This window comes from Sinohyriopsis cumingii, chromosome 10 (assembly GCF_028554795.1).
Source record: "Sinohyriopsis cumingii isolate HCF-2022 chromosome 10, ASM2855479v2, whole genome shotgun sequence".
Taxonomy (NCBI): domain Eukaryota; kingdom Metazoa; phylum Mollusca; class Bivalvia; order Unionida; family Unionidae; genus Sinohyriopsis; species Sinohyriopsis cumingii.
In genome coordinates, this window is record NC_142970.1 from 90,843,246 (window position 1) to 90,870,504 (window position 27,259).

A 27,259-nucleotide genomic window follows, 5' to 3' on the forward strand; every position below is an offset into this window, starting at 1 on the left:
TTCCTCGGCCAGCACTTCCCAGCCATCGGGTGAAATGTCGCATGCCTTCATGTCCCTCTTGAACACATCCTTGAAAGGGAGTGAGGGGCGGCCGACTCTTCTCATGCCAGTGGGCAGATGTCCATATATGATGTCCACTGGCAGCCTTCCATCCTCCATGCGTCAGATGTGTCCCAGCCATCAAAGGCGGCGTTTTCTCAGCAGGGAGTACATGCTGGTGGTACTTGCACGCTGCAGGATTTTACTGTGTGGAACACGGTCTTGCCAGCTGATTTTCAGGATGCGTTTTAGGCACCATATATGTAAGGAGTTGAGCCGGCGCTCTTGCCTTATGTAGGTACTCCAGGTCTCACTTCCATATAGAAGGGTGCTAAGAACGCAAGCCTAGTAGACTTGGACCTTGGTGTGCTCTGTCAGCGCGTTGTGTTCCCACACCCTCTTCGTTAGTCGTGCCATGATGATGTTTGCCTTTCCAAGCCTTCTGTCCAGCTCCATACCAAGCGAGAGAGTGTTGCTGATGGTTGACCCATGGTAGGTAAAGTTGTTGACTGCTTCCAGGGTGACACCATCGATTTTGATGGAAGGGGCAATGGTGGTATCTTGCACGCTGACATTTGTCTTTTCCAGGCTGATGGTGAGACCAAACTGCATGCAGGCATCAGCGAAACGGTCTCCCAGTCTCTGGAGGGCTTCGTCGGTGCGGGTCACAAGAGCTACGTAATCTGTAAAAAGTATCTCCCTGAAGAGCACAGCTCTCACTTTGGTCTTTGATCGCAGTCGTGCCAGGTTGAACAGCCTACCGTCGGACCTGGTGTGTAGATATATGCCATCAGTGGACGAGTCGAAAGCGTAGGACAGGAGCAGAGAGATAAAGATTCCGAAAAGGGTTGGCGCCAGCACGCAGCCCTGCTTCACGCCGCTGATAATTTGGAAGGAGGTTGAGGCGGATTCATCATACAGGACTGTTCCATGCATATCTGCATGGAAAGAGATTATCATGCCGAGGAGTTTTGGAGGGCAACCGATCTTACTGAGAAGTTCAAAAATGTCCTTCCTGCTCACCAAGTCAAAGGCCTTGGTGAGGTCGATGAACATCATGTAGAGTGGTTGACCTTGCTCTCTGCTCTTCTACTGGAGTTGTCGTAGGGAGAAGATCATGTCTGTCGTCGACCTGCCTGCTTTGAAGCCGCACTGGCATTCCGGGTACACACTTTCCGCCAGCAACTGCAGCCTGTTGAGTATGATGCGGGCGTACACTTTACCAACGATGCTCAGGAGCGAGATCCCTCTGTAATTATTACAGTCACTGCGGTCGCCCTTGTTTTTGTAAAGGGTTACAATTGTGGCGTCGCGCATGTCTTGGGGGACTGCTCCTTCCTCCCAGCAGAGTCAAGTAGCGCATGCAGTGGTTGAACCAGTGTTGGTTTCCCACGTTTAGTAGCTTCGGGCCGGATGCTGTCACTACCTGGTGCTTTGTCGTTTGGGAGGGAGTCAATTGCTTTGCTGAGCTTCCCTAAGGTTGGCAGTTTGTCGAGCTCCTCCATGGTGGGCAGATTCTTTATGCTGCTGAGGGCCGCATCGGTGACTGACGTTTCTCGGGAGTATAGCTCTGAGTAGTTCTCCACCCATCTGGCCATCTGTTGCCCACGGTCTGTGATTTTTCCTCTCATCAGAGATTTCAGGGGAGCGACCCCTTTCACTTTAGGGTCTAGAGCCTTCTTGATTCCACTGTACATACCTTGGATGTTTCCAGACTTGGCACTGCGTTGGATCCCTTCACACAGTTGTTACCAGTACTCGTTCGCACACTGTCTAGCGATGCATTGGGTGTTGCTTCGGGCACTTCTGAGAGTAGCAACCGTCCGTTCATTGGGGCATTTTTTGTAAGCTATGAAGGCTTTTCGTTTCTCCTCTAATAGTGGTTCCATCCTTGATAGGTGAGCGTTGAACCAGTCCTGGCTGGGTCGTTCCTTCTTGCCAAACGTGGACATCGCTGTACTGTAGATGGCACCCTTCATGGCATTCCACTTGGCTGTAGCATCGTGTTCTGGAAGGTCCTGAAGAGCTCTGTCCAGGGCGGACACATACTCCTCTACCTTGGAGGGGACCGACATCTGCGCAGTGTTTATGCGAGGGCGTCTTTTCGGTTTTCAGCAGTGTAGTGTGTGTGGTTGTAGTCGCACCCTGCTGCTCACTAGGGCATGGTCGAAGTCTTAATAGACCTTAGAAAAGCCATAGTACGTAATCGAACAAAGTCTTAATAGACCTTAGAAAAAAACATGTAGCACGCATTGCCAGCAGGGACAAAGTCTTAACAGACCTTAGAAAAGCCATGGTACGTAATCGAACAAATTCTTAATAGACCTTAGAAAAGCCATGGTACGTAATCGAACAAAGTCTTAATAGACCTTAGAAAAGCCATGGTACGTAATCGAACAAAGTCTTAATAAGCCTTAGAAAACCCATGGTACGAAATCGAACAAACAAAGTCTTAATATACCTTAGAAATGTCATGTAGTACAGTTTTTCGAGCAGGGACAAAGTCTTAATAGACCTTAAAAAACCAATGTAGTACACTTTGTCAGCAAGGCCAAAGTCTTAATAGACCTTAGAAAAGCCATGGTACGTAATCGAGCGAAGTCTTAATGGACCTTAGAAAAGCCATAGTACGTAATCGAACAAAGTCTTAATAGACCTTAGAAAAGCCATGGTTCGTAATCGTACACTTTGTCAGCAAAATCACTAAAGTCTCTTACAAAATAATTAACTTATATGCACTTAATTAACTTATAATTAACAAAATAGAGACGGACTTTGTACCCATGATATCATTTTTTATGCCACACGCAATTATTTATCTACAAATATGAAAAATTATGGGTCAATTTAACATCGATCACAGTAGGCTGGAATAATGTTTAATGATTTATTGATCAGCTGAACCTGAATATACGCTCTTGATAGTGATCTGTTAACCGTCTTGGGTTACTTTTACAAAAGGCTTTGATAGGAATAAGAATGAAAGGGAAACGGAAAACACTTTTGTGGCAAAATATTTAACTCAGAGACCCTATAAATTAGAAATATCCACATTACTATTACAGCTTAATATATCGTGACCAATGATTAAATTGCATGCCAGTCACTGGCATCTTAAGCCAATCCAGCAATTGTTGGATACTTTACAGACCGTAGGACTGGTATACCTACTTGAACTTTATCACAAGTAAAGCGAATTGAAGAGGAACTGTGAATCAAGAAAATTTAGGCCGATAATAACTGTGTTAGATTTCAACAAGTTCCTCAGAAGATGTTTATTTTTATGTAGAAGAATATAATTGTCGAACAGTAGGCATATACGCAATAAAGCGTCATAATATTTGTGTAGTTTTTTCTACAGGATTCGAGTTATCAGCAAAGCCCAATTGTAGACTATAATGTAAGTGCACAACAATCAGTACGACCAATACAGTGTCTTCCGGAGAGCTTTGTTCTGCTTGGTTTGTCTTTGAAATATGTTTCAAGTGAATGACTCTAAGGAGGCTCTTGTTCAGAAAAACAATTTTTATGGACACATTTTGTTGCGCTTTATGATTCATAACAGCTGCTGAAATTTTGAGAAAAAAATGAGGAAAATGTAAATTAACTGCAAAGGAAATGTTACTTTTAAGAACGTATCACTAGCTGATAATGTGCAAAACTTTCAACTCAGTATGAAACGTTGCCACGTTAAATAAATATGGACTCAATGGCAGGCATTATTTTTTATGTGAACCTACGAAAGGTAACTTTTGAATTCTGTTCAAGTTAGAACGTGCATTGCAACTATATAACCCAGGCTCATCTTGTTTGATGTAGATGCCAAAACGAAATTTGTCATATCTACAGTAATTACTCTAAAATCAACCTGAAGATTTTAACTACAGTCTTATGTACAGATGGTACGAGAATGCCTACTACACAAAAGTGACTTGCTGAATGCTGCATCATCGAGTCAAGTACATTCTAACACTGGACACTACTAGCATACATTTGTTTTATTCCTACATTGAATACTACTAGCATACATGTGTTTTATTCCTACGTGCTGTAAGGGTTGTTACCATCAATGTTTATATAAATTCTAAACATGATACTTTAAGATATTTATGATGTGATTGAAACGTTCATCGGTGTAAAAAAAAACTGCAAGGCATTTAGTTCATTACTCTAAACTGTCTGTTAGTAGCAAAATAAGTCTATTACACATGACACTGTTATCGCCATTTGAATCATAAAGACTGATTCTTATCACGAAGGGATTAATTTAATTTTCGTGAACGAAAAATAAATCATTGAAAAGAAACTCAACTCTCCTGTTGCCACAGAATTGACAGCATTATCGAATCTGGAGCCATTTTAGTATAAAGTGATGCCATAGAAATGACAGCATTATCGAATCTGGAGCCATTTTAATATAAAGTGATGCCATAGAAATGACAGCATTATCGAGAATAGAGCCATTTTGTATATACTGATGCCATAGAACTGACAGCGTTAGCGAGACTGGAGCAATTTTATATTGTTTATTATCAATAAGAAACTAGTGGCTCTCTTGTATACTTTAAACGTGTTGGTGTGAACATCTGCAACGAAAAGGTAAACAATTATTGGATAACATGGAGCCCCGAAACGCCGTATACTATCAAATGTTACTGCCGCGCGAGGCATGGCTACTGAGGTAAGAATTATAAAGTTTTATATCTATTTTCAATACTTGCTTTTACTGTCTGATAAAACTGAAATCTGTCTTCATGTGAGGTAGCAACTCTTATCTAGTATGATTTGCGAATAAATTGGATAATGCCTGGCTTCAGAGGATAAACTTTGTAATGAAAGTGACTAAAGGTGCGTGAAGAATTCTAACATTGAAGGGGGAGATGGGTTTGTATCTATAGGAAATCTATCTATAATTACTGACAGCTGATTACCAATATCTCATAAGAATAAATGATGGAACATTCGATGTTTTGCTTTCCATTTCAAAAGAAACTAGACGTACTTCCTTTGACAATGGTGCCAAACGCGAAGCCATTATTGCTTAACAATCGTTTTCTTTGAAGACAATCTAGATTTCGTCTAACAGAAATAAACTTTAAATTTCCAGTGTTGCTTTGATTCAATATCATATAACCTCTCAATCAACAAATCCTTGGCAGCTAACATCGGCGATTACTTTTGCTACCGAATTCTGTATTTCTGAAACATCTTAACGCTTGACGACTTGCCGAATGAAACCGCCCTGTGCAAAATTATTGTACCAGCGTGCTTTAATATATTCAACGAAATTAATTTAGCTAATGAATCCGCAGCGCATCGAGACTGGAAGAGGTAAATTATACCTAGTCAATTGTGGAGAGGTATAGTAATTTTGATTTGATTGAGACCAGTTAAGCTTTTGATTAATCCTAACAAATTAGTTAGATGTTGATATTGCGGTTGGTGCCAAATCAATGGGCATCACATCGTCTTAAATATGTTTTCCCTCTCTTAGTCCTTTATACTTGATCACTGAATTCAACAAATGGATATTTCAGATAGTTGGCTCAGAAATACTCATGAATAATGAAATATGATATCCAAATAATATACACACACAAATTATTGATATTAAAATAAGTTTATGATTATATCTTAGTAGGACGTAAAAATGAACAAAGTTGCGGTAACCAAATTAATTATATCTCCATCGTTTGAGAATTATTGTAGTATGACCGGCTTCGTCGATTCTTACGTGAGATTCAACGAGGTTTTGCCAAGGATTGTAGGATATTACGGTATTTTAGTCATTTGTTATATCCAGTTTTCAAATACTCACAAAAATATTTTTATGACATCAGCTTAAACAACACTAGCTTAAACAAGCACCAGCTTAAAAAGATAACCAGCTTAAAAAGACAACCAGCATAAAAAATCACCAGCTTTAAAAGAAAACCAGCTTAAAAAAACACCAACTTAAAAAGAACACAAGCTTAATAAGAACACCATCTTAAAAAGAACACCAGCTTAAAAAAGCACCAGATTAAAAAAACACCAGCTTAACAAGAACACCAGCTTAAAAAGAACACCAGCTTAATAACATCAGCTTTCAAAATCATCAGCTTAAAAAGACACCAGTTTAAAAAACATCTTAAAAAGACACCAGCTTGAAAAGAACACCAGCTTAAAGAGAAACCAGCTTAAAAGCAACGGCTTAAAATGAACACCATCTTAAAAGCACCAATTTAAAAAAAAACAACTTAAAAACACCAGCTTACAAAAAATCCTCTTAAAAAGAACACCAATTTTATTTTAAAAAAACAGCTTAAAAACACCAGCTTAAAAAGATACAAGCTTAAAATTACGAAGATAGATATATAGCAACGTCATTTCAATGCAGAACTTGGATAAATGTACACTAAACTTAATGGGTGTAATTTATTGGCGGTAACAATATTTGAATAGTTTGCGCAATTTTAATGTTACGTGTGAGCATATTTTTCAGAAATTTAATTGTTTTTGACACAAACAACAAAGTTCTTCAATATTATTACAACGTGACAGCTTGCCAAACTAATGTGATTCTGAAAACCGCTCTTAACTTTGACCAGTGAACGGTATGTCGTAAATTAACTTTCCGTCTATAATAATGTTGAGAGAGGTAAATATTTCATTTTGGAAAGAAAAGTACGTTTTCCGCGTCTAATTGTTTTCTCTCACAACTTTGAAGATAATAGTGGTATATTTTCATTTCGTTAGTGTGGCACAGACTGCGTATATGTTTATTAGTTTGCTTCTCTATCATACTATTCTATATGTATACATTTTTGAAGAAGAAAAAAAATCAAACTTAATTGCTTGCTGCACTCTAAATCATCGGTCAAGAAAAAGGAAAATTACATTCTATATAGATAACATCTTAAATTCACATTTGAAACAAAGTTTTCAAGCGTTAAATGCTCTAGGTTTAAGTCGGGGAAATCCAACTCTAGGTTTAAATTTGCGATATTAAGCTATATGTATAAATTGGGTATTTTCAGCCCGAGGTTTAAACTGGCGATGTCCAGCACTGTTTTTAAATTGGAGGTGTCCAGCATTAGGTTTACATTAGGAATATCCAGCTCCTGGTTTCAACTTAAATTTAAGTATGTGTGCCTAAAAAATACACTATGAAGGAATGTGCAGAGGAATTGCTGCTTGGCTTGTAGTGTTATTTTCAAAATTCAGTTTATTAACAACAAAGACTTTTTATCTTTTTTACTAAATGCGATCAAATAAAGATTTATTCCACCTATTTCCTTCGAGTTTCGTGACAGTGTAGAAATGAACACTTGTGGTGACTTTAGCATTCAAAGCTGTGTATTTTAAATTTCGAAATAAGCAAACACCCATTAAAAGAGTGTTTGCTATATACATGGCACTAATATTCCTATCTATTTGTAATGCAATGCGTGCCTGTCCATTTTCCCTCAAAGATTACCACATATGATAGCCGAATTAATGTCACATATTTCTTTTCTTATTTTACTACTAATCGCTGACACGGCTGATTTTTGATGGGCCGCACCTCACGAAGAGTCTCCAATCACCAGGAAACATGCGCGTTAATATCCGTACAGCATGTTGTTTTTATAACTTGAAGATCCCTTTGATGGGCAACGTTCAGTCGTGGATAATGTGTAATGAATTACTCCGTTAAAGCTTTGGGACAAATGATGCTTAACATTCGGCACACAAATCACTAAGGCTCTGTGAAACTTGATGCTTCACATTAGATACACATGTCACTAAGGCTTTGGGACAACTGTTTCGTCACATAAGGCACACAAATCGGTAAGGCTTTGGGACAGTTCATACTTCAAATTAGGCGTACAGTTAAATAGAGGCTTTAGGATGGATGATGCTTCACATTAGGCGTACAGTTCATTCGGTCCTTAGGACAGTTGATGCTTCACATTAGGCATAAAATTTAATATGGCCTTCGGGCACTTGATGATTCACATTAGGCGTACAGATCATTCGGTCCTTAGGACAGTTGATGCTTCACATTAGGCATAAAATTCATCATGGCCTATGGGCACTTGATGCTTCACATTAAGCGTACAGTCCATTCGGTCCTTAGGACAGTTGATGCTTCACATTAAGCATAAAATTCATCATGGCTTTAGAGCACTTGATGCTTCACGTTCGGCGTACAGTTCATTCGGTCCTTAGGGCACTTGATGCTTCACATTAGGCGTACAGTTCATTCGGTCCTTTGGACAGTTGATGCTTCACATTAGGCATAAAATTCATCATGGCCTATGGGCACTTGATGCTTCACATTAGGCGTACAGTTCATTCGGTCCTTAGGACAGTTGATGCTTCACATTAAGCATAAAATTCATCATGGCTTTAGGGCACTTGATGCTTCACGTTCGGCGTACAGTTCATTCGGTCCTTAGGGCACTTGATGCTTCATATTAGGCGTACATTTCATTAGAGCCTTAGAACAGTTGATGCTTTAAATTAGGCGTACAGTTCATTAGGGCCTTTGGACATTTGATGCTTTACATTCGGCATACCATTCTGTTTTACGATGGGTAGTCTTTAGATAATTACGGACTTAGATTGTTAAATCTAAATCACATTAAAAGGTCTTCTACATTGACACACGTGCATCAAAGTTAAACTGTGAAACGGTGGATTCACCAGAACCCGGACTGGTTTCATTATTCATGTTCGTTAATGCTAAACGGTGGATTCACCAAAACCAAGACTGATTTCATTATTCATGTTGTTAATGCTAAACCATACATAGAAAAGTAAAGGTCAACTTACCCTCACACGATTTTTTCTCAGCAAATGTAAGGTTATAAAATGTACACAGAAGCGTTCATTTTTGCAGTTTGTTGATCATTTTTCTTTGATAAAGGTTTCCATAAAAATAGTTTTGCTAATTCAGCATTTCAATTAGATCATTTGACCTTCCAATAATCACAAATTAATTCCTCGTGATTTTGTTATAGTCATTTCTCCAGATTAATAAACTATTTTTAATTTAGTTCACCAAATTCGTGTCATCGTGATTTTGATCTTCATATTTTGTTTTCCTTACTTTTTCTACTTCGGTTTATTATAGATTTCAAATTTAAATTCAAATTTCAGCTTCGATTCCTTTGGCACGTAATTTTTCTAATTTTGTCTTGTGAATGTTCAATTTTTTTTTAGGTATCTAGAAAAAGCTGATTATTACATGATAGATTTACTTGTAGTGAATACTTTTATCACCCTTAAAACAGTACGATTTCACTGTATGTACAACACGGTTTTTAATTAGATTAGTGTATTCATATCGATTTGAATTTTTTTAATTAATTTTCAATTCATATGATGTATAAGTAGTGTAAGTAATAATAAATAAAATTTACTCTTGTCAACTATAATCAAATATAAATGCTGACATTTTGTAAGGTAGAACTAACTATGAATAGGAACGTTTGTACAGTACAGCTAATTATGAATACTGACTTTTGCAGAGGACCACGTTGCCGAACAATTATTAATTTTGCACTAGTTTATTATGCAGTAATTGTAGCATTTTTCACAGATATTTAAACCAAACATTTAATTATAGTCTTATGTCACATGTTTAGGCTCTAATAAACAGTAACACAAGAAAGAGTGAAAACAACAAGCCTTGAAAAATACAATAATTTATTTCCCTAGACAAATTCTGTAGAAATGAAAAAATATGAACTTACGGTTTTATAGCATCAAATCCAAAAATAATCCAAGAATAGTCCAAGAATAAAATTTTAGTAGTCGTAATAACAAAATATTCTACTGATTTCACATTCGAATCCCGACGAAGAATCCAAGTTGGAAGACGATAACATATGCTGCAATCTGTAGTGTTGAAGTCTACAGTTCTTTGTAGAAACAATAACTATCACTCCGGTTTCTGATAGCTGAATAAATGTTTATAAAAAACTGTCCTTGTTCCACAATATTACATGAGCACACGTATTTTTCAGAAAAATAACAGAATAAATCCTTTTGAATCCAAGTAATTTGAAATAACTCCAAACCAAGTAATTTGAAATAACTCCAAACAGCACAACATACAACTAACAGTTTAACAGCCCAGCTTCTACTAAGATTAATTCTCCAAAACATGGGTTATATGGTCTTTCTAAAACGTAAACAAGGGGTCACGTGATCATCTTCTTCAAGGTTATAGAAGCAAGTACTTGTTACAGATCATGTTTACCCAGTGTGACCCTGACGAAAACCAATCATTTTTACTCTAAGAAAAAAAAATATAAAAAATTGTTTACATCTTAAAGACAAAGTCCCATCATGACCTTGGAAACAATCAATCATTTTAAAATAAAATAGAACTTGTTTACGAAGGTTGCTAAAAATTTTGAAACAAGGTCAGGATTTAGATCAACACCTGGTGTTAATAAACTAACAGTCAAAATCAAACTATCTTCTGAAAAAAGTATCATCTCTAGTGAATAAATTTACATTAAAATATCATGTAATGAACAATTAAAACTGACAAACAATTAAATTGAAATAAATATATATTAAATCAGATATAATTAAATCAAATATACATAACAATGTAAGAATTCTGTGCTATCCTGAATGTCTGGCCATTTTAAATTACACATGATATTCGAATTACACGATGCGGCACATTTAATATTTTTCATAGACATCCTTTTCAGAGTCATCGTGGAAAAAGTACCAAGCACAAATTTACACACATCGGCAAAGCGCCAAAACAAAAATGGCCGCACATTCGCAAAGTGCCAAAACAAAATGGTCACAGACTGGCGAAGCAAAAATGCCCAAAGATTAGCAAAACAAAGAAAATAGGCTGTATTTAAGGATAATTCATGAAATAATAGCTCCAGCGTGATAGCAGAAATCTAGATGTTCTCTTTCTTTTGAAGTATTCAAACTGTTCATATAATCCTGTCAAATTGTATCTCCTTCAGAAAATAAAGGGGGGAAAGTATTGATAGATTGCAAATAGGTGGCAGACTTTGTTAGCATAACTTGTATTTGCAAGGGCAAGAAAAAAAATGAATGTGTACATAACATTTGTTGATGTATATTAGCTTTGTTGAGGGAATGGATCTTATACGTGTCGGTAATAATGACGCTTGTTAATATTTTCAATTATATTGACAAGTTATTGGATAATTTAACATCGACCACAATATGTTTGAATAATTTGTGAACAGCTATTGATACGATCTGCATCAATATTAAGGCTAGATATTAGCTGACCTTTTGCTCGTGCTGAATATCTTCCAAAAACTTTTTTTAGCATGACTGGAACATGGAATGGAAAGGGTCACAACTGTCAGGTAAATGTATGGCAATATGGCACTTGAGAGAATATATATGAATCAGTCAGGGCCACTATAAATCAGTTAATGCAAAGGACGATCACAAAAATATATATGCTTTATTCCTTCTAGTGCGTCATGATGCGAAAGTGCTAGAATTAATAAAGCATGGATATTTTTCTGATCTTCCTTTACATTGACTAATTTTTCTATATATTGTCCGGCAAATGGACGGATTATGTATATATATATATATATATATATATATATATATATATATATATATATATATATATATATATATATATATATATATATATATATATATTAGAGAACGACGAAGTTGTTTGTGGGTCCTGAACCTCTTCCTGAAATAGGATTTAGTTTTTGTGAGGTACATCATGTTCCTTATTGAACGATATCTGAGGATTTTAAGTAAAGACAGGAAACAATTCAGATGTGATGATGTTACAATTTCTTTTGCTTTTCGATCCACATGTTCGTCTCTGTGAAAACGTAAAACCATGCATCTGCTGAATTAGGGGTATGTTATAATTCCCATAGAGTATCCTTCAAAAAAGAATATATTATAATTCCTATATAGTGTGATTTTTGTTGTTGTTGTTGGGTTTAAAGCCATTTTCAGCACACGATAGGTTATGTTTGCCGGCCAGCATTAATGGTGGAGGAAGAATCCGGGAAAACCCCGGAAAAAACCACCGACCCACGAGAAGCTACTGGCAAGCTTTCTCACATATCCACATTGGCCGAATCCTTTATTCAAACCCACGCAGACAGAGGTGAGATGGCAGTGATCGGTAACGGAGAGCGCTTTAAACTACTCGGCCACTCCGGGGCCCCCTATAGTGTAATAATTCCTAAATAGTGTGATAATTCCTATATAGTGTGATAATTCCTAAATAGTGTGATAATTCCTAAATAGTGTGATAATTCCTATATAGTGTGATAATTCCTATATAGTGTGATAATTCATATATAGTGTGATAATTCCTATATAGTGTCCTTCAAATAAGGATATAGTATCAACAATATCCATTACAAATCCATCAATCTTTGAGAAGAGTATTATTTCACATCAAGAAAATTTAATCTCTCCATAAAATCATGCCATGTTGATTTTGTGGTAAGGAAACACGACAGCAGCTTTTTAAGTGATATGTGCGTGTCATATTCAAGACAAAATCATCTCGGAGAAGACACTTTAGTCAATAAGTTCAGGTACATACCTGAACAGTTGTAGTGTTTACAGATACTATTTGGTACTCAGCTGTGATTTCAATTTTAAAATTCTCCAGACATGGTTTTTTGTTTCTTGCTTTTTACCTAACTTTGAAAGTCGCCAATTCAATAACTCCTTTTTATGTAACAAAAAGGGATTTTTTACGTTACTGTTACATTATACAACATTATGAGCGCCGACGACTAAAACTAACTAGAGCTGGAAAAGGATTAAGTTGATTTAACTGAGATTAATTAGAGTTAATAGAGACAATAAAGTAAATCAACCCGAAATTAGAGTTTTGTAAGCGTAAGCATGACGTTTTTACTCTATTTGACTCAAAACTATGCTCGTATTTATTGCTTCAAGCAATTGATTATAATAATAATAATAATAATAATAATAATGAGGACTTTGTATAGCGCCTAATCTTTAGAAGCTCTAAGCGCTTTACAACATTAGACAACACCTATAAGATAAGAAATATAATAATATTATTACAAAAACAAACAAAATGAAATTAGAAAACATTAAAAAAAAACATGCTGAGAATATTTAAGGTAGGAAACATTACTGAGTTTGTTCTTGTAGTCGAAATAAGTGAGTTTTGGACTTGTGTGATTTGTTTGATTTTAAATAATGCTGCATATGCGGATATGCTTGGGACTTGTGTGATTTATTTGATTTTACACGTATCTGCCACCTTAACACCTTATACCTTCACCAGATGCAATGCATATAAAGAGTGTATTACCTGGAAGATTTATCAGGCGTCCAGACATAAAAGAAAATAAGCCTTTAAGAGGACTGTCGTAAATTTACCAGGTGGTGTAATATCTCTATTCACAAACCTGCTTGTGTTGTCAAATCAGTCTGGAATTACTATTTTCTATTTAACTCTGCAACCCGATCACAGAGGAGATTTACACTCGAAAAAGAATGCTTCCACTTTTCAGAAATAGTTCTAATTACTTGTTTGGCGTTAGTCACTAAATATGGAAGTTCTTGTACAGTCACAGTTGCAGTAGGAGTTCCTGTGCAGAAATTATCCTGAAAGAAATATTTAAAGATATTTTAAAGTTAATACATGTTTTCGTTCCTGGCTCTAAGTACGTGCGCCGTATTCTAGAAAGAGCTTGGTTCGAAGTTCAGTAAGTGCATCATGATGAAATAGTCATTACATGTTCAAAAGTTGACTCTGTTGCGGAACGTACACCGTGGATGAAAGTCAAATGTTACTGAATAAAGTAATGAATTGCCTTTTTTTAAAAACCCATGATGGTTAGAGCTATTTGTATATGCATCCTGGAAAGTATATACTATTTCAAACAGGGGAACATTAAGGTAGATACTAATTCAAACAGAGCGACACTGAAATATATACTATTTCGAGTAGGAAGACATTAAACTAGATACTATTTCAAATTGGGAGACATTAAAGTAGATGCCATTTCAAATAGGGATACATTACAATAGATACTATTTCAAAATAGGGAGATATTAAAGTAGGTACTAGTTCAAATATAGAGACTTTAAAATAGATACTATTTCAAAAAGGGAGTCATTAAAGTAGATAATATTTAAAATTGGGAGACATTAAACTAGATAATATTTAACATTGGGAGACATTAAAGTAGGTACTATTTAAAATAGGGAGATATTAAAATAGATAATATTTCAAACTGACAGACATTAAAGTAGATACTATTTCAAATAGAGAGACATTAAAGTAGATACTATTTCAAATAGGGAGACATTAAACTAGGTAATATTTAAAATTGGGAGACATTAAAGTAGACACTATTTCAAATTGGATGACATTAAATTAGGTACTATTTCAAATAGGGAGACATTAGAGTGGATATTATTTCAAACAGGAAGACAGTACAGTAGATATATAAATAAGGAGACACTAAAGTAGATACTATTTCAAATAGGGAGATATAAAAGTAGATACTATTTCAGATAGGGAGACAATGTAACGAATATACCTCGAAGTAACGAATGTACTCCAAAGAAACTAATGCATTCCAAAGAAACTAATACACTCCGTAAAGAATTAAACCAGCTTATTTTGTATTATATCTAGATCATACCATTTACTGTCGAACGGCTTCTGCATTCATAGCAAATGCAATTAAGACCATATAAAGCTGGTCTGTTTATTTTAGGCGAAATAAAAAAAGAAAAGAAAATTTGCTTTTAAATTGCTTAACTGTTCCTCTGATGAAAAGAAATGTACTATGGTTTTCTCTGCACATAGAATGTATTTTGCTCTTTCTTTTCATTTCGTTTCAAGCCTAATGGAGTCTCCTTAATTTTAAAATAAACTGTACGCACGGTTGACCTTTCGCAACGCAACAATGCCCCATAGTAATGAGGCATACTCAAAATGTCTAGTGAGTAGATTTGACTTTATGTACACAGTGTTTCGTTTTAAAGAATAATTGATGGCCTGTGATGGGAAAGTTTATAGAAATAGACTTTAGTATTAAGTACCCACATAACTGATATCATTCTAAAACGACTGTTCAATGCAGTGTATGAAGGTCTATTTGAAATATAGATACAAAACCCTTCGCTCGCAGAAGCCTCGAAAATATGTGCTCGTAAAAGCCTATCGACGGTGAAAAAAAGCACGATACGTTTGACTAAATTCTAGTCTCACATTAAAAAGCTGATCTCAGAATTATGTAATTTCAATGCACTCATAGAAGTTAAAAGCATTAGTATGTAATTTGAAGCCACTAGTATGCAATTTCAAAGCACTAGTATATAGTCATGTGTTAATTTCATCCGTTCAAGTCATGGGGTTATTTCAACTGTTCTAGTTTCATGCTTAATTATTCTGTTTTAGTCATGGAGCTATTTCAGCCGTTGTAGCAATTGGGCTATTTCAGCCGTTGTAGCAATGGAGCTATTTCAGCCGTTCTAGTCATGGGTTTATTTCAGCCGTTCTAGTCATGGGTTTATGTCAGCCGTTCTAGTCAAGTGGTTATTTCACCAGTTCTAGTTTCTTGTTTAGTTTTTCTGTTCTAGTGATGGAGCTATTTCAGCCGTTCTAGTCATGGGTTTATTTCAGCCGTTCTAGTCATGGGTTTATTTCAGCCGTTCTAGTCATGGGTTTATGTTAGCCGTTCTAGTCAAAGGGTTATTTCAGCTGTTCTAGTTTCATGTATAGTTCTTCTGTTCTAGTCATGGAGCTATTTTAGCCGTTCTAGTCATGGGTTTATTTCAGCAGTTCTAGTCATGGGTTTAATTCAGCAGTTCTAGTCATGGGTTTATTTCAGCCGTTCTAGTGATGGAGCTATTTCAGCCGTTCTAGTCATGGAGCTATTTCAGCCGTTCTAGTCATGGAGCTATTTCAGCCGTTCTAGTGATGGAGCTATTTCAGCCGTTCTAGTCATAAGATTTTTTTCTTCCGTTTTAGTCGAGGGCTTATTTCATTGGTCACAGCTTAGACCTCTTTATTATTCTAGATAATTTTGCTTTTCCGTGTCAAATTCGCACATTCTCTGTTTTAATGCGGTGTGTGTGTGTGTGTGTTGCTGGCGAAATATGTATTACCATCTTTTTCTATCATTATGTGTGTGCATATATGTGTGGGTGTGGGTAATTGTGAATTCTTGCGACATAAGTGGAAACACTTTTAAGATCTTATCTCAAGCTAAATACATTGAGGAGAAACTACATTTTATCAATTACTTATCCCTGCTATTAGACTTCTAGAAACCAGTAAAGTACGTGCATATACAATGGAACTATTTTACTGACATTTTTAAGAACATGTGTGCTTGTTTATTTGTTGGGGGGAGGGGTCCTACATATGCTTTTGACGTTCCGATATGTGATGAAGTAGATTTAACTGAGTAGACGTGTGCTTTAATCGAATGTGACATCGATGCATTAATACAGTTTAGGATTTTGTGTACTCAGATTTCTTTTGCATGCATGGTATGGATCAGATCAGAAGCTACACGGTCTAAAGCATTTAAAACGTCTATATTTAAGGCAAGGAATGGTTGTTTCCGTTGGGACCAAACATTTTACGTTTTCGGTGGAGCGCGGCTTGATTTTCTTTCGAACCTGGAAATTTATTTTCTTTTACCTCAAGAAAATTTGTTTGTTATTCTAATATAATGGATTAAATGAGCTCTTTATTCTACAAATAAAAGCAAGAATATTTTGTGACGCTATTTGATGGCCGAACGTTTTTGTTTTCAAACAGACCTCACACACCCACACACCCAATTGAAATGGTATACTCCTAATGAAAAAATATTAAGACACAGATAATGTAAAATAACGATACAAATCTGAATATGTATGGATCTATTGCCATTTTAAACAAAACACACCCTAATGTGTGTAGTGACATTGCCATTTTAAACAGAACACACCCGAATGTGAATAGATCTATTGCCATTTTAAACATAACACACCTAAATGTGTGTAGATACACTGCCAGTGTAAACAGTACACATCCGAATGATCCACACAGATCCATTTCGTTTTAAACAGTACGCATCTGAATCTGTGTGGATGCACTACCATGTTAACAAAGTAATATATATATATATATATATATATATCTGTGTATGTGTGTGTGTGTATAGAGAGAGAGAGAGTACAAATCATATGGCAAATACCAGTCCTTTCAAGTGCGTTGGATCCAGCAAGGGTTCACATAAGTCAGGGATTGATTAAGATAAATGCAATAAACTGACAACGTACAGTGCAATTTTAATCCGGTGCCAATCAACTCTGCGTTGGGTACATGTGTCAGAACTTGAGATTCGCATGTTACCTTAGATCACACCTAACACAAATACTTCAGAGAACAGTTCTCACCTCAAGGTAACTTCGCGTCAGTCAATTTAAAAAAATAAAAAAAAAACTTGTCTCCATGTACGTCAAGTAATAGTTATAGTAATAAACACACACACACACATACATACATACATACATACATACATACACGAGAGGAAATAAAGTCAGTCAGTCAGTCAGTCAGTCAGTCATACGTGTGTGTGTGTGTGTGTGTGCGTGCGTGTAACTCCAGTTGGGGATGTCAGCAACTGCAATAAGTGGAACACATTGCCATTGCTCACCACCCCAGCTGGAGTTCCGAAACCAGGAAACAAGAAAATGAATCTTACTGGATACGTCGCCTTAACACTGAAACCAAACGGTTTAAACCAAGAAACCTTGAAAAAGACAGCCACGCACAAATAAAATCATCTTTTTGCAGTCGGCACATTTTCTTTTGAACGATTCTCTAAATTTGCGTACTAGTCACCCAATCACCTATAATTACTACTATAACAATGACATATCCGGGATATAATTTGAGGTCACATAAATTTACATAAAATAACAGCGATATGGCTCATCGATATCTATGTCAATAAAAAATATTTTTCAGCGTCAGCATCAAGTTGACATAAACAATTTCAAGCATTTATTCATGTAGAAATAGTACCGTAAAGTTGTGTAACCACGACCATTTTTTGTCTTATCTCTGTTTTTTATTTCCCTTTGAAAAGGACTGATTTAGAACCGAAAGCGCTCGGGCTAGGTAGAACATAGTTTTGCACCGTTCGTTGTAAGTTTAATGCATATGCATATATACGCGTCTTTATTACTAGAACTATTATTTGAAGTACTTGAAGAGAAGTGTTTATTGGAACTGACCGACGCGAAGTTACCTTGAGATGAGAACTGTTCTCTGACGTACTTATGTTAGATATGATCAAAGGTAAACATGCAAATCTCAAGTTTTGACACTCGTACCCAACGCAGAGTTGATTAGCACTGGAATAAACTGTACTCCGACTATTTAAAATATTAAATCATTTATTCATGTGATTCTAAATGCAGTAGTGGTCAAGCGTTATACTGAACAGTTTGATATGCCATTCTTGTACAAACCGTGCTTTCGTTTCTGAACCCTTAGAGCTGATGAGATTATGTGAAATTATGGCCTACCTCAGACCGAGATTCCTTGAGACATCACAGTCTGGGCACAATTGCCGCAATCACCAGCCAAGACCATACTGATGCATTACCTTGAGGTAATAAAAGGTGCAAAACCCGTCAACATATGATAGAGACAAATTACATTATCTAGCACAGTGGCGAGCTAAAAGTTGAATATATATGGTCCAAATAAACTTACAAAATAGAGAATCTAATTTATTTCACTACTTGTAAGATCTGTGGCATTCAGCGTGTGGGTGAAAAAAAAAAAAAAAAACAAGTACACAAACGGATCAATCTGGATGACAAAGCAGTTGGACAGAATCCTTGTAGAAGAACACGTTTCTGACCATAAATTCAGGGACATAATACTAGTTCGAACTGCCGACAACCGAAGTTTGAGTATGATTTTTAGATTGGTACTAAATGGTCACCTTTGTATACCTACCTACCTACCTACACACACACATACACACACACATACACACACACATATACATATACCTACCTACCTACCTACCTACATACCTACCTACATACCTACATACATATATACATACATACATACATACATACATACATACATACATGCAATTTGTTGGAGTTCATTTTGGTATTACTACTAATGTAGCAGGTAATGTCCCTTTGTAACACGAAAAAAATGTAAACCCAGACACACATGATTCCGCCTTTTTTTCCTTCTTTTTTTATATATACAAGTATAGTAGTCCAAACCCTGACACACGCGATCCCTTGCTGGATCCAGTACACTAGAAAGGACTGTTATTCACATATGATCTAAAAATGAAATCGATATCACTAAAACGCACAGGTGTATTTCTTTAGTATTTCTTTAGCATGCAATATTATTAATAATGTACAAATCGTGAGACAGATTTTGTATCATGTACAACGATGCAAAGTAAAATAGAGTAATAAGATCTAAATGGTTTGTTCCTTCAGTTTTCTTTTAATCTGTTTGTTGCTATTAAGGTATGATCAAGTCTTCTTAATTTAAATCCAAATGTCAGAAGGAAGAATGGTCTCTGAAAACGGAAGTTTTTTCTTTCTTCTTTTGTAACAGGTGAATTTTGAACTCAAGAAATGTTTACATACACTAAACATGAAATAATATGTTCATTGGAACCCATTAACCTTGACATTGTAAGTAGAAATAGAATAAAACAGACAAAGGTAAATTATCATTTAACAAGTATTTCTTCCCTTCATATAATTTACAATGCATGAATGATATTTAAAATGCTGATTACATTTTTAAATTAAAAATTTATACTAATGTCAATTTGTAACACTATTGACCACGAAATGAATTAAAATCACGCTTTCATAATGAGAAATAAATATAGCGATTTTTGTTTCTTCTCGTACCTGTGTGTGTGTGTGTTCAATTTTCTCAATATCTCAGTGTATGTATATATTTCGAAAGCATACTTAAATCGAACTATTAACATGTGTTCATTCTAAGCATATTGTAGTCTGTTTAATTTGTATCAATCACACGTATTCATTGTAAGTAAACTATAGTCTAATTAATATATCAATCACGTGGTTACGTGTTTATTTTTAGTATCCGGTATGCTGTAATTATAGTTAAGTATATTAATCACACGTGTCCATTCAAAGTTTTCTATAGTCTAGTTAAATACATGTATATATATATATTGGTCTGGCTAATAAGATTTTAATCTGCCTTAGCATAATGTAATAATTTCTACAGCTTATGCAACACATGATTTATTGAAGCAATGACGGATGCCTATACACACTCAAACTATATCCACACAGAACTGTCAGATGCCTATACACACTCAAACTATATCCACACAGAACTGTCGGATGCCTATACACACTCAACGTATATCCACACAGAACTGTCGGATGCCTATACACACTCAAACTATATCCACACAGAACTGTCGGATGCCTATACACACTCAAACTATATCCACACAGACCTGTCGGATGCCTATACAAACTAAAACTATATCCACACAGAACTGTCGGTTGCCTATACACACTCAAACTATATCCACACAGAACTGTCGGATGCCTACACGAAATCTCATGCTATATCGACTCGGATCTGTCGGATGCATATACAAACTCAAACTATATCCACATAGATCTGTCGGATGCCTATACAAACTCTCAAACTATATCCACACAGAACTATCAGATGCCTATACACACTCAAACTATATCCACACACAGAACTGTCGGATGCCTATACACACTCAAACTTTATTCACACAGAACTGTCAGTTGCCTATACACACTCAAACTATATCCACACAGAACTGTCAGATGCCTATACACACTCAAACTATATCCACACACAGAACTGTCGGATGCCTATACACACTCAAACTTTATCCACAGAGAACTGTCGGATGCCTATACACACTCAAACTATATCCACACAGAACTGTCGGATGCCTATACACACTCAAACTATATCCACACACAGAACTGTCGGATGCCTATACACACTCAAACTATATCCACAAAGAACTGTCGGATGCCTATACACACTCAAACTTTATCCACACACAGAACTGTCGGATGCCTATGCAAACTCTCGAACTTTATCCACACACAGAACTGTCGGATGCCTATACAAACTCTCAAACTTTATCCACACAGAACTGTCGGATGCCTATACGAACTCTCAAACTTTGTCCACACACAGAACTGTCGGATGCCTATACAAACTATCAAACTTTATCCACACACAGAACTGTCGGATGCCTATACGAACTCTCAAACTTTATCCACACACAGAACTGTCAGATGCCTATACGAACTCTAAACTATATGGACATAGATTTGTCGGATTCCTATACAAAATCTAAAACTATATGACATATATCTGTCAGAGGCCTACACGAAATCTCATGCTATATCGACTCGGATCTGTCGGATGCCTACACGAAATCTCATGCTATATCGACTCGGATCTGTCGGATTCCTATACAAACTCTCAAGCTATATGGACATAGAACTGTCGGATGTCTACACGAACTCTCGAACTATATCTTTATAGATCTAACGGTTGTCTATTCGAACTCTTGAACTATATCGAAATAGATCTGACTTTTACTGCCGTCTGAATATTAACAAAGTCACCATGAGATAAAGTCTATATCATTCACCGTTTGGTCTGTTTATCTTTTTATTTATTTATTTATTTATTTATTTATTTATTTATTTATTTATTTATTTTGACCTTTATTTGCTGAGAAAAACTATAACCACACGAACAATACGATTTTTATCTTTTACTTACGTTATATTTTATATACTCTTTGGCTTAACATATATCAGTTCTAACAACATATCCTTTTCCTGTGACAATATTTAATTCAAGTTGCTAGTCATGTTTATCAGTGTAGTAAAATATTTATTCCAGTAGAGACTACCATATAGGACTTTCGCCATAACATATTTGTAGTTACTTAGATCTGCGATAGTCACGGTTAAGTAAATATTTGAGAAACATAAAATCGAGGAAAGTGGTGGACCGTAATAACTAGATCGTAAATTCTAGTCACTAGACGGTATGATAGCCCTGTATAAACACATGCTAACTCGAAAGTGCCATAAACATCTAACATGCCTAGATTTTGATAATAACCCGCTTATAATGGAATTTAATTTTACATTTTTGAAAGGTTTTATGCAAGCACAGAAACATTCATGCCTGCTACTACTACTATTCCCACTGCAGATTAAGTATATATGTTGACTCTTTTCTATGCATTATGTACGTTTATTATTAAAATATGGACTCATAAGCAATGTGTAGATTCATTGTTAAAATATGTACTCTTTTGTATGCAGTATGTACGTTAATTGTTACAACATGGACACGTCAGAAGTAATATTCATCGCAAACTTCATGTAATGTGCATGATTTAAGAAAAAACACTGTTATGAACATCACTATCATTAATTCTACCTCACTATATCAGTAGTCTATGTTGTTGTTGTTGTGGGGTTTAACGCCATTTTTCAGCACACGATAGGCTATGCATGACGGCCAGTATTAATGGTGGAGGAAGAACCCAGGAAAACCCCGGGAAGAACCACCGACCCACGAGAAGCTACTGGCATGCTTTCTCACATATCCACATTTGCCGAATCCTGGACGCGAACCCACGCAGACAGAGGTGAGATGGCAGTGATCCGTAACGGAGAGCGCTTTAGACCATTCGGCCACTCGGGCCCCCCAGTAGTCTATGATTTCTTGTTCTATTATCCTCCCGTCCAGTCTGTTGATGACTGCACACCTGTCAGATCTGCTGATGCTTTCACACCTGTCATATCAGCTGATGCTTTTACACCTGTCAGGTCTGCTGATGCTTTTCACACGTATCAGATCTGGTAATGGTTTCATACCTGTCAAATCAACTAATGCTTTCACACCTGTAATTTATGTTGAGCTTTCACACCCGTCAGGCCTGCTTATTAATTTCCACCTGTCAGGTGTGTTGATACTGTCACGTCTGTCAGGTCTGCTAAGGCTCTAACGCTTGGCAGATATGTTGATGCTATCACGCCTGTCAGGTCTGCTGATGCTTTCAGACAAGGCCGATAAATCAGCCCCTCACCCATGACGATGTTGAATTTCGATTTAGGGACTGAAACACTTCTTCAGTAAAAGTTGCAAAAAATTGCAGAAACTTTTGATGCACACATCGTTGTACAATTTATGCACTTACCGGTGTTTCTCGCGGATGGGTAGCTACCGTCGGCTGAAGGGTTCTTTTGGTGACATGTACAATATGTTTCCGGAGCAAATCCTACGTTTGGTAACTTGTAAATCCACGTGGAATAACACGACGATCTGTGATGTGGCCATTTTGAATTTCACTCTAGATACGGCTGTTACCAATTACCGGTATGTGTCTAAAGTGTACGCACTTTTGATCCAGAAAGATTTAAATGTACCAAAATTGCACGTTTTAATAAACAGATGACATCAGAGTCACAAATCGTCCATCATTATCAACACATATTGGGGGGGGGGGAGGTGATTTATCGTACTACTTTCACACCTGTCGGGTATGCTGATGTTTCACATCTACCAGGAATGCTGATGCTTTCACATTTGTCAGATCTGCTGATGCTCACGCATGTCAGGTATGCTAATGCTTTCACATCTGTCCTGTATGCTGATTATTTCACTCGTGTGTAGGTATGGTTATGCTTTCACACCTGTCAGGTCTGCTAATACTTTCAACCTGTCAGGTCTGCTGATGCTTTAACACCTCGGGTGTGTTATTACTTTCACACCTGTCCAGCCTGCAGATGCTTTCACACCTGTCTGGTCTGCTAATGTTTTCATACCTCTCAGGTCTGCTAATACTTTCACACCTATCTGATCTGCTGATGCATTCACACCTGTCAGGTCTTAAGATCTTTTCACACCTGTCAGGTCTGCTTAACCTTTAATGCCTGTCAGGTCTTATGATGATTCACACCTGTCGACCTAACCTTCATGGTGCTTGCTTTCTGCTGATGTGTTCACAACTGTCAGGTCTGCTTGCTGATGCTTTTACACTTGTCAGGTATGATGATGCTTTCACACCAGTCAGGTATGATGATGCTTTCACACCAGCCAGGTATGATGACGCTTTCACACCAGTCAGGTATGATGATGCTTTCACACCAGTCAGGGTTGATGATGGCTTTCACACCCGTCAGGTATGATGCTTTCACACAAGTCAGTTATGGTGATGCTTTTACACCAGTCAGGTCTACTGATTTCTTTTCACATCAAACAATAACTTAAATGTTTCCATCCATCTGTCATTTTGTCAAAACAGTGATTGCCACTGAGTTGGAGGTTGAACAATTAGTAGGCAGCGAGACAGTAGGAAAAACATATACCAAACCGGATATAGACAGCGCCATTGCTAATATTGTAATTGTCATCACTGTTTCAGTGGAGAGAAATGGTTAAATCACTGCTAATGAAATGATTTGGATTCAGTGGAGACTGATGTAGACATAAATCAATGTCAAGCAAAGGATGTACGTCAGCCTGTAGATTATGTTGGTTTTTAGTAAAACTGATTCGTCCTATACAAATGAACAGTACCGCATTTACAAAGAATGAAAGTTATGTTACAATAAACTCCCCGAAAAATAAATATATTGTAAAACTCCACCGGATTCGAAAAATTGTAAACTGTCCTTTTCATTGCACAGAATAAATTGAGGGTGGGGTGGAATATTACCGATAAACAAAACAAAAATCTCTTTTGCTAAGTCAGTGACAGGAATGGAACAAGAACTGTTGCAGTTCTTTGTGGCTATTACAACTTCGATGTGTATTTGAATGAAACCAACCAGTTGATTACTGCAAACGGTGACAAAGAAGAAAATTTAAGTTTACAAGCATTCCAAGACTGAACTATGAATATTGTCCAGTGACCTTTATTTATTTATTTATTTATATGTCTTTCGTATAGGAGTGGTTCAGACAAGTACACGTAATGGCACAATAGAAAGAATATATATTTTGAAGTGGTGTATAATTCTCAATCTAATTACCTCTGATTTTTATGTACAAAAATGTCCCATAAAACATTTTACTGTGACACACATTGTAATTAACATACTCATTCAAAGCGTTTATTGTGGACGGAGATTAAATGTCGATTTAAACAATGGATGTTTAATTCACTGGTATGTCATGTCTCGTGCCCACAAGAATTGAATCCGAAATACAAGACAAAAGAGCCGACGTTCCTCCACAGAAAACAAAGAGCCGTGACAGAAGGGTTATATTTAATACTGACTTTTGGGAGATTACCCAAACATAGAGTGATTTTGATCTATACAGTTTTAATATGGTAACACAGAGTGACTTTGGACTATATAGTTTTAATATAGTAACAGAATGACTTTGGACAATATATTTTTAATATGGCAAAATGATGAAGAATGTTTATAATAGGTTCAATTCAGTCGGTATCAGACCAATTAATTGATATGAGTTATGATCATACTGGAAAAGCTGTAACACGTAAAACTAAACAGCTTTTCTCGTCTCAGAACTTCATGCTAGCAAATATTACACAGAAAAAGAGTGAAAGTGTATCAGTTGGGTAGGAGTTATCTATGTTTCACTTTGTATTTTGATTTAACACAAGATCGGATACGTACGAAGGACTAAAACCTCAGGTCGACCGAAAAATTACATTTACTCGTGTATCTCCTAAAGTGTCTCTATCAACAAGATTTGTATACATGTGGAGACAATACGGTACAAAGTAACCGCTGTAAGGCTGGTACTCATCTGGAAATGATACGGTACGAAGTAACCGATGTAAGGCTGGTACTCATCTGGAAACGATACGGTACAAAGTAACCGATGTAAGGCTGGTACTCATCTGGAAACGATACGGTACGAAGTAACCGCTGTAAGGCTGGGACTCATCTGGAAACGATACGGTACAAAGTAACCGCTGTAAGGCTGGGACTCATCTGGAAACGATACGGTACAAAGTAACCGATGTAAGGCTGGTACTCATCTGGAAACGATACGGTACGAAGTAACCGCTGTAAGGCTGGGACTCATCTGGAAACGATACGGTACAAAGTAACCGCTGTAAGGCTGGGACTCATCCGGAAACGATACGGTACAAAGTAAACGTGGTATCGTAATTCATGTTTTAGGTCAGCCCTGAAATCCCGACACGTGGTCTGTTCATAATCTTGTATTCCACGTGAAATTGATATGTTTATGTTTTCGTTTAGCTACCGAGGACAACTACCGTTACACATATATCAAGCAGAATTTTAAGCAAGAAGGTATAATGGTAATGGAATGATATAGGCGTTAATATTTGGATTCCAACGGAGTTCGGGAATAAATGGTAAGCAAGCACTTGAACTTCTTTCTTGAAATGGAAAATAAGCTGTATTTTAGTGGCGCGTGTAGACGCCAGTTGACTTAGACAAATTCTATTTGATCGGTAAATATTATATTTGATCATCGGTGCAGTAATATTAATGTTTTGTGAGGTGTGAAAGACTGTTATTCATACAGTTCAAACAGTTCCATATTAAATAATAATTATGGGGAAGTTGTGTATAGACCGAGTCAATCGGTATTTTACCTGGACCAATAACTGAAGAAATGTATTTTAATCCATAAGAAAATACATTTGGAGCTTTGCAAGATACCTGGATTTATGTATGTAAACGTTTGAATCTAATTTTAATCATCAAAAAGTAGTTTTTCACTGTATATGCATACTAAATTGGTTAATGCCGAATATTTGAGAGGACGTTGTCATGGAGTCAGTTTGAGAAAACTTATTTAAAGAGAGCGTTAGGACTTTACACTAGAATACAGTCATAGTGTACTAATTGAATTAGTCGGGAAATAAAAAGCGTGCTAATGTACCTTATCGTTACGTCACGCATCAAACTAAAATTTAAAAACAAAACGGCGGTCTGGTTAAATTCATGTGACAGAGTTCCTTTATGTGAATACTGCATTAATCGGCAAGGCAGATAGCAACATCAAACTTCATACGGTTTATCTTCATATTGTATCGTGGGTTAAAGGACATTCAACTTTTCCCTTAAAAGAATTATATTCAAAACACGAGGCATCATGAATGTTTACTGAGACACT

At 36.5% G+C, this 27,259-nt stretch overlaps 1 protein-coding gene across 4 annotated transcripts in view; it reads left to right on the forward strand.

Moving 5' to 3' along the window:
• The window catches only part of LOC149790571 (uncharacterized), an 80,946-nt gene that overhangs the window by 38,389 nt on the left and 15,298 nt on the right, over positions 1 to 27,259 (forward strand). Inside the window, exon 1 of one of the 4 annotated variants that reach the window (XM_089972644.1) lies at positions 4,604 to 4,720. The exons of 2 other annotated variants lie outside the window; for them this stretch is intronic. In XM_089972644.1, the coding sequence (XP_089828770.1) occupies positions 4,659 to 4,720 (62 nt within the window). In that variant the 5' untranslated portion in view covers positions 4,604 to 4,658. Of the gene's footprint in view, positions 1 to 4,603; positions 4,721 to 26,146; positions 26,493 to 27,259 lie in introns of those variants that run through there. One more of the 4 variants, XM_089972646.1, reaches the window with a different exon arrangement.